The 13,372-nt window shown below is 37.7% G+C and overlaps 1 protein-coding gene across 1 annotated transcript in view; it reads right to left on the reverse strand.

The window, feature by feature from the left end:
- Positions 1 to 13,172, reverse strand: part of LOC111144912 (basic proline-rich protein-like) — a 30,927-nt gene extending 17,755 nt beyond the window's left edge. The window contains exon 1 of the mRNA XM_022499550.1: positions 13,094 to 13,172. Within this exon, the coding sequence (XP_022355258.1) occupies positions 13,094 to 13,172 (79 nt within the window). The remainder of the gene's footprint in view (positions 1 to 13,093) is intronic.
- Positions 13,173 to 13,372: the final 200 nt, after the last annotated feature.

Here is a 13,372-nt window from a genome sequence, read left to right on the forward strand (position 1 = left end):
GGAAGTTTATGACATGGCTCCAAGGAACACTATTATTTTAATCAGGGTGGAAAAAGCAAAGCCTACAAACAACATGAAGAAGGAATTATCAGGGAGAAGGAGGAAAACCCAGGAGATACGATGTTATAAAAGCCAAGATTAAAAACAAAAACAAAGTGCGCCTGGGTGGCTCAGTGGGTTAAAGCCTCTGCTTTCAGCCCAGGTCATGATCCCAGCATCCTGGGATCAAGTCCCGCATCGGGCTCTCTGCTCAGCAGGAAGCCTGCTTCCCCCTCTCTCTGCCTGCCTCTCTGCCTACTTGTGATCTCTGTCTGTCAAATAAATTAAATAAATAAAAAATTAAAAAAAAAAAACACCCTAACATTTAAAAAACAAAACAAAACCAAAAAACAAAAAAGATTTGAGAAGGGGATGATCAATAGTGTTAAATGGTATAGAAAATCAATAAAAAAATACACAGATAAAGTGTCTAATGTACTTGACATAAAGGTCATTGGTGATTATGGTGAGAACCATGTTGATAGAATCACGTGTTTGATGACTTAATTGTGAAGTAGAGTATTTAAAATAGAACCTGAAGACATCGCTTCTCGGCCTTTTGGCTAATATCAAGTGTAGAACCTGAAGACAAATCTGTGTGTGGTGTAGGAGAGGGAAATTTTTTACTCTACCCTTTTTGGTTCTTTTGGGTAGTCTGTTAATTAAATTGACATAAAATGATTTAACAGGAGAAAAAGGTAATTATGTAAGTTAATAGGCACCTCGTAAAAAAATATGAGACCTAAGGACGTGTCGGTCGGTTGAGGTTTATATGCTATGCTAAGCTAACGAATGGGATGGGGATGTGGGGCTTCACAGGGGAGGAGGGTTATTCACAGGACAGTAAGAGGAACAGAGGTTCGGCAGTTAGACACTCACTCTGCCATACAGAAAGGTCTTTCAGATAAAAAGTTACCTCTGATAATAGCCCTCTTTTGGGGCCAAACGCCCTTAAAAATTCTTTTAGGTGGTTAAGGGAGAAGTAAAAGTTTGTCTTGAGTCTACTGGGTCTTCATTGCTTTCAGCTGAGAATAATCCAAGTGCCAAAGTGGCGTATTTGGGGGTCATGTATTTGTTCCCCCCCAGGAGACTCGGAGAGATAGTACAGAAACTGAAAAGGGACTTGGGTTCTACTACAGAAAGGGTTTCTTTAAGAGGGGAGGTACATCATTATACTTTTTTAAAAAAATTCAATTTATTTAAATTAAAAAAAACAAGAACAGTTTGTCAATTTCTCCACTCCCCACCCACCACTTCTGGCAATCACCAGTCTGTTCTCTGTATCTATGAGCTTCGTGATTTATTTTTAGATTCTACATGTAAAAGAGATCATACGGCATTTGTCCTTCTCTGTCTGACTTATTTACTTAGCAAAATGCCATTGAAGTCCCTCTTTGTTGTTATAATGGCAAGATTCCATTCTTTTTTATGGCTAAATAGTATTCCATTAAATATAAATACCACATTTATGTATCAGTGGACATGTAGATTTTTTTCCCTAGCTCAGCTGTTGTCAATAATGCTGCAGCGAACATGGGGTGCCTGCTGCCTTCTCAGATTAGTGTTTTTGTTTTCTTTGGTGAATACTCAGAAGTGGAAGTCCTGGGTCATGTGGTATTTCTGTTTTTAATATTTTTGAGGAACCTCCATACTGCTTTCCACAGTGGCTACACCATTTATATTCCCACTAATAGTCCATAAGGGTTTCCTTCTCTTGAGACCCCCACCAACACTTGATATTTCTTACCTTATCTAAAGCCGTTCTGACAGATGTGAGGTGGTGTCTCACTGTGGTCTGGATTTGTGTTTACTTGATGATCAGTCCTGTAGGGCATCTTGTCCCGGACCTGTTGGCCATCTGTATGTCTTCTTAAAGAAAAAAATGTCTGTTCAGATTTTCTGCACATTTTTCTTAGATTTGTTTTTTGTTTTTTGCTATGCTGTCTTATGAGTTTTTTAAAATATATTTTTGCCACTAACCCCTTACAGATACATAATTTGCAAATATTTTCTTCTGTTCAATTAGGTTGCCTTTTCATTTTGTTGATGGTTTCCTTTGCTGTGCCAAAGCTCTCCCCATTGTGTATTATCGGCACCTTTATTGTAAATTAATTGACCATATATGTGTGGATTTATTTCTGGGCTCTCTGTTCTGTTGATGTATATGTCTGTTTTTATTTATTTTATTTTTAAAAAATATTTTATTTATTTATTTGACAGACAGATCACAAGTAGGCAGAGAGGCAGGCAGAAAGAGAGGGGAAACAGGCTCCCCGCTGAGCAGAGAGCCCGATGTGGTGCTTGATCCCAGGACCCTGATATCATGACCTGAGCCGAAGGCAGAGGCTTTAACCCACTGAGCCACCCAGGCGCCCCATGTCTGTTTTTATACCAATACCATGCTGTTTTAATTACTACAGATTTGTAACAGAGTTTGAAATGAGGGAATAAGATGATGCCTCCAGCTTTGTTCTTTCTTAAAATTGCTTTGGCTGTTTGGGATTTTTTAATGCTTCCATACAAATTGTGGGATTATCTATTTTTTCTTCTGTGGAAAATGTCATGGGTGTTTGTTTTTGTTTTTGTTTTTAAAGAGAGAGTAGGGAGGGGGTGGGGGAGAAGCCAACTCCCCTTTGGGCAGAAAGGCCAACATGGGGCTTGATCCCATGATCCTGAGACCATGATCTGAGCTGAAGGCAGACGTCCGACCAACTAAGCCGCCTCGGCACCCCTCATTCGTGTTTTGATAGATTTGCACTGAACCTATAAGTTGCTTTGAGAAGTATGGATATTTTAATGATACTATTTCTTCCAAGAGAGATTTTCTTATACTTAAAGCAGTTTTGGCAAATAGTGTCTGGAGAGACCAACAAGTATCTGTATGATGAAGTCGTGCCGGGTGGTGGGCGCTGAACTGAGGGTGCGCAGCCTCTGGCGGGACAGCTCTTTGCAGGGGTGGATAGTGAGAACGCAGACTTCCTTGTCGCATCCATTGTTGTGGGGAATAAGAAGATGTGCAGACTAGGATAGCATGTTAGGATCCCAAAGAATATCGAGGACCACTGGAGATTTATTATTGTATTTATTACAGCTTTATGATTTTTCCGCCCTTTAGGACTCTTAAACTTAATTATGCCCCCAAAGGTCCCATTTTCAGATAACATCGCATTGGGAGTTAGGTCTTCAAGGTAGGGATCCTGGGGGTGGGGATACAATTCAGTTAATAGCACCCACAAATACACTGAGTTTCTTTGAGAGAATGATGAGACTTTATTGCGAAAGTAGGTTGACCGATAGCAGATACTGTTCTGATCGTATGCTGTAAGCCTGCTTTTGTATACTGTATGCTACTGAGTTAGCGCTTCACATTTAGAGTATGCGAAGCTTCAAACACATGGGCACCGAAGCTCATATCGTTTTGCATGATCAGTATAACACGTTGCAGAAATTTCTATATTATAGAAAAAGCCTGAGCTTTGACTTCTTTGGAGATAGGATTCGATATTTACAGTCTGGATGCTCTTCAGCAGACAGTCTAATCGCATAGGTCTTCTCCTCCTTAACCTGTAAGGTGCTGCGTAGAGTAATCTCACACGGTTTCTCGAGAGAATGAAACACGGCTGTTCCATGAAGTGCACTGCCGTCACTTAGTAGGTGGTCGGTGCATGGCACCTGGCATTATTATGCAAAGTGTAGTTTCGTGCTGTTGTATTTAATTGAATGGTAAAATATAACATTAAAACACATAAGATATGTAAAATATATAACATATAAAAACATTCTGATTAACAGATATGCTAATTTATTTAAATGAATGTATTCTAAACTATAAGTGCAAATGGAATAATTTCAATGTGGTGTGTTGAGACTTAGAAAAGATTAAGACTGGAGAGGTGCAGAATGTGTTTGACTACCTCTCTGTCAAAAAGTTGTGTATTTTCCATAAAAAGAAAGAAGGAAAGAGAACTCACACTAGTTTAAAACATTCTGTAATTTGAACTGAGATCATCTTTTGTGGAATAATTTTTGTTCTTTTTTATAAACAAATGAAATATGGGAGAAAATTTATAATATAAAATATTAATGTGAACCACATGAGAAATCCTTAATCCTAAAATTACATAGGAGAAAACTCTTGTTACCATTTTTGGCATATATAGATCAACACTTGCACAATAGTACATGCTATCAAAACAAGTTTAAGAGTACTGAAGAGTAGAAAAGAACAAAAATGATCTGGCCATTTTAATGATATTTTTCTTAATTTTTAAATTACAGTTGGGATCACTTAAAACACACTAGTTTGTAATTTGACTTTTTTCATATAATATGCAGATATACAGTAATTGATTAGGTAATGTACTAGGATGGAGGCAGGAGGAACTTGAAGGAGAACCCTGAGGTATAATTTCATCGTTTCAGATCATGTTAGTATTAAAGGTGAGTGCGGAACACTGCAGATTGTTGACGTCTGAACAGAAAAGAAATAATCAGAGAAACATAAATCATTTGGCAGTGGTTTCTGGCAGAGTCACAATTTTTCTGCAGGAGACAGATGACTGAGAAAGGATGAGTGCATTATAAACGGATTTGCACCCATCTGGGCCCTTTTGCTTTATCTTTCTTAGCACTCCCAAGATCTGGCTCGTTTTGAACAAGTAACTGTGTCAACAGTGACTAGAGGTCTATAAGTTGGATCATTTAGGTCATTATTTTCTGCATTGTTTTCTGGATACACATTAGCACCCACACGTGCCTGGACTCAACTTATTTTGGGTCCGAGAAGAGGCTGTGTCTATGAGGCTCTTCTTGATGTCTACATAGGCATTAAAGTCACTTGGATCTCAAGGATAGAATCTATTTTTCAGGTCTGCTGTTTAAAATGCATCATTTCCATGAAGGGCTAAGAGCATGCTATGTTTTGTTTTGTAACTTTGCATGTGAAAACAGTTACCACAGGAAAAGTCTTTAAGATATAAATTTTCCTCAAGGTATTAAAATTAAAACCTTACAAAAATCAGCTTTTGAACATTTTTCCCCCTAATACTTTTTAAAGAAACGTCTCCTGTTAAAATTTTGAAAACAAAGAAAAAAATAAGGAAAAAAAAACAAACCCACAAGACAAAAATGTACCGAGGCTTTGTTTGGCTTTTACTTATGTATTCTGCCCCCCTCAGTACCTCTAAAGTATTGGACTTTTGCAAGGAAAGATGAAGTGAAGTGTGAAGTTTGTGGGACATTATGGAAGAAGACCCCAATGAGTTATTGACTTCCTGAGATACAGGTAAACCTGGCCTCTCGCTAAACGTTTTCTTGTCGTGTGTAGTCCTGCCTGTGGATCCATCATTTCCTGGTTTAGGGATCCTCGGGGGATTATGTTCTTGAATGTAAATTGAAGATAATAATATGAATCTCCTATATATCACAGAGAAGTATAAAAGCCAACATCTTTAGTGACACCAGCAGATTCTTATGTATCTCTCTCTCGTGTACCTCCTCCTGGGGCCCCAGGATTTTGAATTCACCCCTTGTGTTGGGTTTGGAGAGCAGTCAGCATTGGGTTTCCTTAGTCTCCTTTTTAAGAAAATACCAGGGCTCTGAGAATCAATAAATAATTAAAGTTCCTATCAGCACATTATTATTTTGTAGCTTGAGACATTGCGTAAGAAGATTTATAAGGTCCAACCATGATAATAATTGAAGTTTCAATGGGGTGATCAGTCTCCTGGAATATTTGTAAAATAAGGGAGAGCCAGTAATTTTGTGCTAAGTGGCTTAAAGCTAGAGGTTTTTCCATTTAATCATACAGACCTTCATTTATTCAAAACAGTTTTCAAACTATTCTCCTGTGCCCGCTACTGTGTTAGATTCCTCCAAAGCATTCCCATGTCCAGGAAGCGTTGAGTGAAGGTTAATCTGCCTGTTGCAAGTAGAATGCCGGTGGCAAGTACAAGTCTTAGATTCCTTTGAATCTGAACTTCTACTCAATAAACTTTGTTTTAAAGTAAAACTAACGGATTTGAATTATAATGAGGCAATACCAGTCCTCCAGGATTATGGGCTATTAATCCTGTGACTTTGTTTACCCCTTGCGTGGATACTATGTTTCCCTGAGTACACATGTGCCTCTGTCAAAGTGCTGTCACCACGAGCTGTGTGGAGTCCTTCAAGGTTTTCAGATAGAAGAGAGTAAAGGAAAAAGGAGGTAAGGAACCTGAAAACTGCACTTAGGAAACCTCACAGCTTTTGGGCAAGAAGGAATGAAGAAGTGAGAAGTAGCTGTGTGGAACTAACTTAGGAAATGTTAAATGGTCTAGATGAGAGATGATAAAGGCCCACATGTCAGAGGTAACGGTGAGGTTGGAGAAAGATGGACAGGCATGATGTTTCATTTGTAGAATGTTGGCTGATCAGGTGTGAGCATTTCAAGAAGAAGGAATAAAGAGGGTCATGTGCAGACTTTGATTGACTGACTAGATGGTGGTGCTACTTTCCACCAAGACAAGGACATAGGGGACAAAGAATGTGATTGGAGGAAAAGACTGAGAATTCCAGTTTGGATTTTCTGAGTTTGAAGTGATTGGGGACTGTTTGGGGGAAATGCACTACAGTAAATTGGATATGCTTTTTGGAAAGAAGGGTAAGTCCTGGGATGTGGGTGCATACTTGAAAGTTGGTGGCATGAGTGATTGTTAGTGCCATTGGGTCTGACCTTTGAGAGCATTGGTATGGTAGTAAACAGGAATCAGAAAATGAAAAGGCAACAGAACAGACTGAGGAGAACCCAAATATGACCCAGAGTCTCCATTCCAAAGTTAAATCTTCACTCCCAGAAATAGGTAATAGAGATCTAAATCGTTGTACAGGGGGTAGAATAAAAAAGGACTGGCTTGCCAGATATTTCAGAAGAACTATTTTGTGTTACTAAGGACCAAGAAGACCAAAATGCACCTAATCTAAGACAGGCATTTCTAGAATGGGCTGGTTTAGCTGACCAGGGCTTCGCTTCCGTGTTCACACGGCTCCATTCCAGAAGCAGAATATGGATTTTGTAGGCTGGGCAAAGTAAACTTCAACCCTTGGTCAAAGACAAGATATTACAGACCTCACTGGGTTATCCTGAATTCTCCAAGGAGCATCTCTCCAGTTTGTTTTCGCAAAGCCATGCTTAAACGCAACCACAGCTGTATTGTAGAGTTCCTTGTTTGTAACTCCCTTTTGGGCTTTTCTGAGTCTCACCCCATCTTGAATTTAACCAATGGTTGAAGTAGGAGTACCTAGTAGTAACTGTCAGTAGATGGAACCAATTTTGACAAAATGAATTTTTCTACGTTAATGAAAACTAGTTACTAGGCAGTTATATTGATACTATTAGAGAGGCATTTCATGACAAACATTATAAACCTGCATCTGTATATTGAATATAGTTATATGATTAAACATTTTTATTAAATCAGACTTGATTTTTATAAACTAATTCTGCCAGAAGAATACAGATTTGAGGAAAAGATCATTGAAGGAGATTTCAAACCCTACTTCTGTTTTGGTCTTTTTAGGTTCATCAGTGCCATTCAAAAACAGCATACCTGTATTTGTTCCTCTCTTTATGTCACAGGTATTTCATCAGAACTGTAAAACATACCCAAAGGCATTTTCTTTTTCTTTCAAAAATTTTTTCATAAAAAAGAAAATAAAGAAGACAATTCATTATAAAAGGATCTTTATAAATTAACATGGTAAGACACTGTTCTTGGGTATAGTACTGAAATGAAGTCTTGTAGTGCTTTCTGTAGAGGCATTTTTTGTGTGTTTTTACTTGTAGACCCTTGAATTTTCTACTAGATTTTTGGTACTAACTGATCAAGTTACTTAGTCTCTTTCTGCAAATGGAAAGGGAGGAATGAGGAATCATAGTGTATTTAGGTGTTAAGCTACTTTTATTCCTTGCTCATTGCAACAGAAGCCCTTCAGGAGCGGGAGTTGCTGTGCACTTGCTTATTCCCAGGGACCCAGAACCTCTCCCAGTGTCTGGCACCGTTGGCATTCAAATACTTGATGAGTAAATGGAGAAAGAAGGAATTCAAGATCCGGTTCCCTTAAGAGAAAGGACGCCTCATCCAACATGCGTGTACTGAAGCGCAGCCTTGGGAGGAGCTGTTAGAAAGCGGCAGATGTTGGCTAACGAACTGGGGCAGGGACACAGCTGCATATTGACCCACATTAACCTGTCTGTTACTTGAGGGCCGGTAGTAAGAGACGTTTGCAGAAACATTCCAGTCTGTGCCATGAGCTGTGTCGCTCTGTAAAATTTTGCCTTGGCCATCTCATACCTCCTCACACCGCATGTGAAGGAACAAGATTTTTCATGGCCTACTTTTCCTGGTTATATAAGATTCTAAACATGGTTATGCCCACATGAGGACTTTAGTCCTTAAGAAAACGTTTCTTCTCAGGTTGAACTGGAATATTCTGAGATTGAATGAAATAGAGTTTGTACTTTTAAAAACTATTCTGGAAGCAAAATGTAGATGACACTATCTATTCAACTGGTATTTCAGGTGGCGATTTAGGAAACAAATTCTAAGAAGCGATGATAACTGAAAAGAAATGTATTTAGCCGAATTTAATAGTAACTTGCTTTGCATGTGTTTGTTGAAATAATTACATGGATTTATTTTTATATCTTTTGCATTATTTCAAGTTTATTTCTGCATATTTGGGTGCAAGCTATAAAAATGTTTATATATTGAAAAGTGCCCCTTAATGATAATAAGGAATTTGTTTTTGATTTATTAGTTGATGCTACTTGAATCAATGGGTAACTCTACTTGAATAGTTGAAGATACGGATTTTATTTGTAACTTATAATAATAAACCAAATTATATAAGTATATGACTAAACCATGCAGTGTGTTTTTATAAAAACCTATTTATAATGTATTTTACAATATTCTATAAACTATTAGAAGTATTATTTTTGTATTGTGGTGTTCCATCACTTAGAAAATGATATTGGATGGAACAAGAAATTTTTTTTTGTAAATGAAATTATAGTTCCATAAGGAGATTGATTTTATGATCACAGTGTTTTCATTTCCACTTTCTCATTGTTCATTTTTTATACCTTGGCTAGCTAATCTTTAGCATCAGCCAAAATGTCACTTGTCTATTGTAAATTACCCTAATTGGTGAGTGAGAAAAGTTTGTGATATCTGCCAAATTTTAGGGGGTGAAATAATTACGATTTTCTCCTAATTCATATTTTGTCCCTAAAATGATGTTAATAAATGAGAAAAATCAGTCATAAAAGAGAAAGTACAGTCATTCTTGCTCATAATTAAAGAGAACAGGATAGATAAAATTCAAATTATTTCTTTAACTGCTCATTGACTGTTGCTTTATATACAATTAAAATGAAGCTGAGTAACCCTCAGAAAAGTTGTGAAACATGTTTGGAATCCATTTCAGAGGTGGTAAACTTTTTTTTCTTTTTAAATATATTTTTATTTACTTATTTTGGGTGGGGGCAGAGGGAGAGGGAAAGAGAATCCCAAGCTAACTCCCCACTGAGCACCAGTGCGGGACTTGATCTCATGAGATCAGAAATCCAAAGTTAGATGTTTAACTGACTAAGCCACCTGGGTGCCCCAATAAATTTTGTCTTGTTTTGTTTTTTTTTGTTTGTTTTTAATTTTAATAATTGTTAGGAGAATCTTTAAGTTCTTAAAAATGTGCTGATGGTATCTGTTGGTTAGTTTCTAGATAGGTATCAACATAAAAGTGTCAGTTTAAATTCCCAGTAGTAAAGATGGTGTGCTGATGGTGTTCAGTTTTTCTTTTCTTTCAGTAAACTCCATATATGGAAATTTAACTCAATATATCACATAACTTATAAATGATACTTGTTTTCTAAAAAGTTTTTAAACCTATGAAATAAACTCTAGGATTTCTTTAGCAAATTCCTTTATAAGAGTATGATTAAAGCTGTTGCTGCAACTTTTAAACAGTTTGTATCTCCTGTAAAGTAAGGTTTTATATTAAATATTTGCAGACTATAGAAGAATTTTTGCATTTTGCTTTTGGGGAAATTCATTCTTTAAAAAATGTAATTATACATGGATACATTCCTATTGTAAAAGATTCAAATACTGCCAAGATCTAGAGAGCAAAATATGACTATTTACATTCCTGCCCCCCCTTATATCTGTGTCCCTCCAAGGTAAAAACTGTTAATAGTTGAGTATGCATCATTACAGCACAAATTCTATCTGTTTACAAGCAACTCATTAAAAAGTAAAAAATGGGATCATAATATATATTCTTTTAACTTGTGTTGGAAAAGATTAACATCTTTGGAATTAAAGAGATTTGATTTGTGAGTTCAGGGTCACTGTTTTTTGGACAGTCTGTCTGAGTAGACTCTGCTCAGTACGAGTCTCCCCCAGTTATTCTAGCATTTTGTTGGTCTGGCATCTCTGAGGAATGGGAAAGGTGTTCATGAGAGAGTAAAACAATTGTATGAAAGTCAGTTCACTCATCAACAAGCCAGAAATATGGTTTAAGAAATAGGCATCCTTTTTCCTTTTATAAGTGCTTGTCAAGGGCTCCTGGGAGGCTCAGTCGGTTTAACACAGGGCCTCATCTCATCTCTGGGATGAACCCCAGCAGGCTCCTCCCCTCCTTGTGCTTGCTTGCTTTTTCTCTCTCTCTCAAATAAATAAATCAAAAATTAAAAAAAAAAAAATGCTTGTCAGGTTTGTTCTCCTTTTTGTATGTTTCTGCTCATTACTAGTTTGGCCACATATTTGCATTTCTCATATTAGCCGTATGTAAATGTTAAAAATACCTTATATTTTTAATGGATTCCGATCTTTTATATTTTATTTTCTCTCTTATTTGACCTTCTGTGTTTTTCTCCTGTTTTGACCCTAACGTTTTAGAAAAGCATGTTTCGTGGTGATTTGTTTAGGACAGAATTTCTCAACCTTGGCAGTTTCGACATTAAGGACCAGATCATTTTTTGTCATCCAGTGGGGGAAGAGGGTACTCCGTGCATTGTAGCATGTTTAGCAGCATCCCTGGTCTCTTTCTTTTTTTTTTTTTAGAAAGATCACAAGTAGGCAGAGAGGCAGGCAGAGAGAGTGAGAGGGAGAAGCAGGCTCCCTCCCTGGTCTCTTTCTAACCCTAAACCAGTCCATAACGTGTTTTGAAGTCATTAGAATTGTGGGAAACACAGCACTATTAAACCTTCGCTCCATGTATGTATAATTGACTTTAACTCACTTCATGGTAGATATGTATGTTGTGTATTAGGAAAAAATGTGGAAATATTTGCTGATGAAGAGGCCTCTCCAATTTGAAAGAAGTGCCCTTCCTTACCTATTCAATCAGAAACCTGAAATCAGACCTTTCCTATGTCATGATGAAAGTTTATTTACCACATTACTTCTTTGTACTTTAAAAAGAAATGCATTTGGGCTAGTGCAGTGCCACATATGAACGTGTTTTCGGAGGTGTTGAACAAAACAAAACCTGCTTCCAGAATAGATGCTGCCTCATTAGATCTGGATACACACAGATTTTTCTCACATGAAACCCCTTAACATTTATCTTCAAATGTGTGATATTCAAATGTGTAATATTCAGTTTAAATGGAGATAACATAAACTAAGATTTTAACGTTTTATCTTAAATTTGCAAAGCTTAGTGAAAGTGTTTTAATAATAAAACTCCTATGTAGTATCTAGGACTGTTTTCAGACACATTTATCTTTGAAACTTAACATTTTGGTACCTCTCCCAAAAATGGGCCAAGAGCAAAAACACTGACCTTCACAGTGAAATTCAGTCTACTTCAAACAATCTTTCCTGTATCTTTAGACCTAATGGTCTAATTTCCGCCCTTGGTATATATTCTTGCTTAATTAATTTCCTGTTGAATTTAAAATGAATTCATACTCTAGGCAATTTTTTAAAAAAGATTTTATTTATTTATTTGACACAGAGAGAGATCACAAGTAGGCAGAGAGGCAGGCCAAGAGAGAGGAGGAAACAGGCTCCCCGCTGAGCAGAGAGCCCAAGGTGGGGCTTGATTCTAGGACCCTGAGATCATGACCTGAGCGGAAAGCAGAGGCTTACCCCACTGAACCACCCAGGTGCCCCTATGGGCTATTTTACAAGAACTGTTTATTTCTAGCTTTTCCCAACATGTGTTTAACTCACTTCCTTTACAAGAACAGTACTTAACTTTTTTTGAAGTAAAAATTTGAATGTGAAATCCAAGCATTGAATTCATTTAAAGTACCAGTTTATTTTGCTGTTTTCAATACATGTTACAGAAATCTGTAGTTTCTGATTCTGCTTTTACAATTTCTATTTTTCTTCCTCAGTTTTAAAGATCTGAAAATGGCAGATCCAATAGAAAGATGACATATTTTCAAGCTAATATAAATCACATTCTAGATATCAGCATTCTATTTAATACTGATTCTGACTAAATAGACCTGATTCTCCATAAACTTGAGATCAAGTAAAAGTTATTAAAAAGTAATAATTCTGATAAAAATGTCACTGTTTATTGGATATTAAAATCTGCGCAATCTCCTGCTAAAACAGTTTATTATGTTTATGTTTATTGTATCACTGGAAATATTTGAATATCATTTGTGCAGCCTTTAATATTTTTATTCAAATAAACTTTTTTTTAAAACTTAAATGTATTTAAAAGGGAAGTATCCTGTCGTGGTCTGTCGTGTTTCAGTGTGTACTAAAATACGTAGTGAGTCAAAAAGGGTTACAGGCAGGGTTACTCAGGAGTCACTTAAAGTCGTCTCCCGTATCACCTGCCACATTCTGGGAAACGCTGATTTGAGGGCAGTAATTTGTGAATTATAAAAGTTAGGCTTTGATTTGCAGAGTCTTCAGATTATACGTAGGAATTTTCCAGAACGTGACCAACAATTCTCCGGCTTCATTATTTAATCATTAGTTAACACTTTGTGTACAGCGATCTGCACACAACAGGAGCCGTTGCAGAGCGGAGTGGAGTTCCGTACGTTTGTGTCCTCCAAGTGTCGGGAGGGGGCGGCCGTCGGCCGGGAGGCGCGATGGTGGCAAGTACCCGCGTGGCCCCATGTGGCGTTCGCAGGACGTGAACGTTAGTAGCACCTCGGAGCGAAGGACGGAGTCGAGCTGGGCTCGGGGTCCGCGCGGCGCCGCACGTGTCCCCCGGCCTCGGGACTGCGGCCTCCTCTCCGGTTCGCGCCGCACACGGCCGCGGAGGGCAGCCCTTGCGCGTCCTCGCTTGGCTCTGGGCGGCGCAGCTCGCGGTTCAC

The sequence above is a fragment of the Enhydra lutris genome, unplaced genomic scaffold, assembly GCF_002288905.1.
Source record: "Enhydra lutris kenyoni isolate GAN:26980312 unplaced genomic scaffold, ASM228890v2 scaffoldscaffold1, whole genome shotgun sequence".
In the NCBI taxonomy this organism is placed as follows: Eukaryota; Metazoa; Chordata; class Mammalia; order Carnivora; family Mustelidae; genus Enhydra; species Enhydra lutris.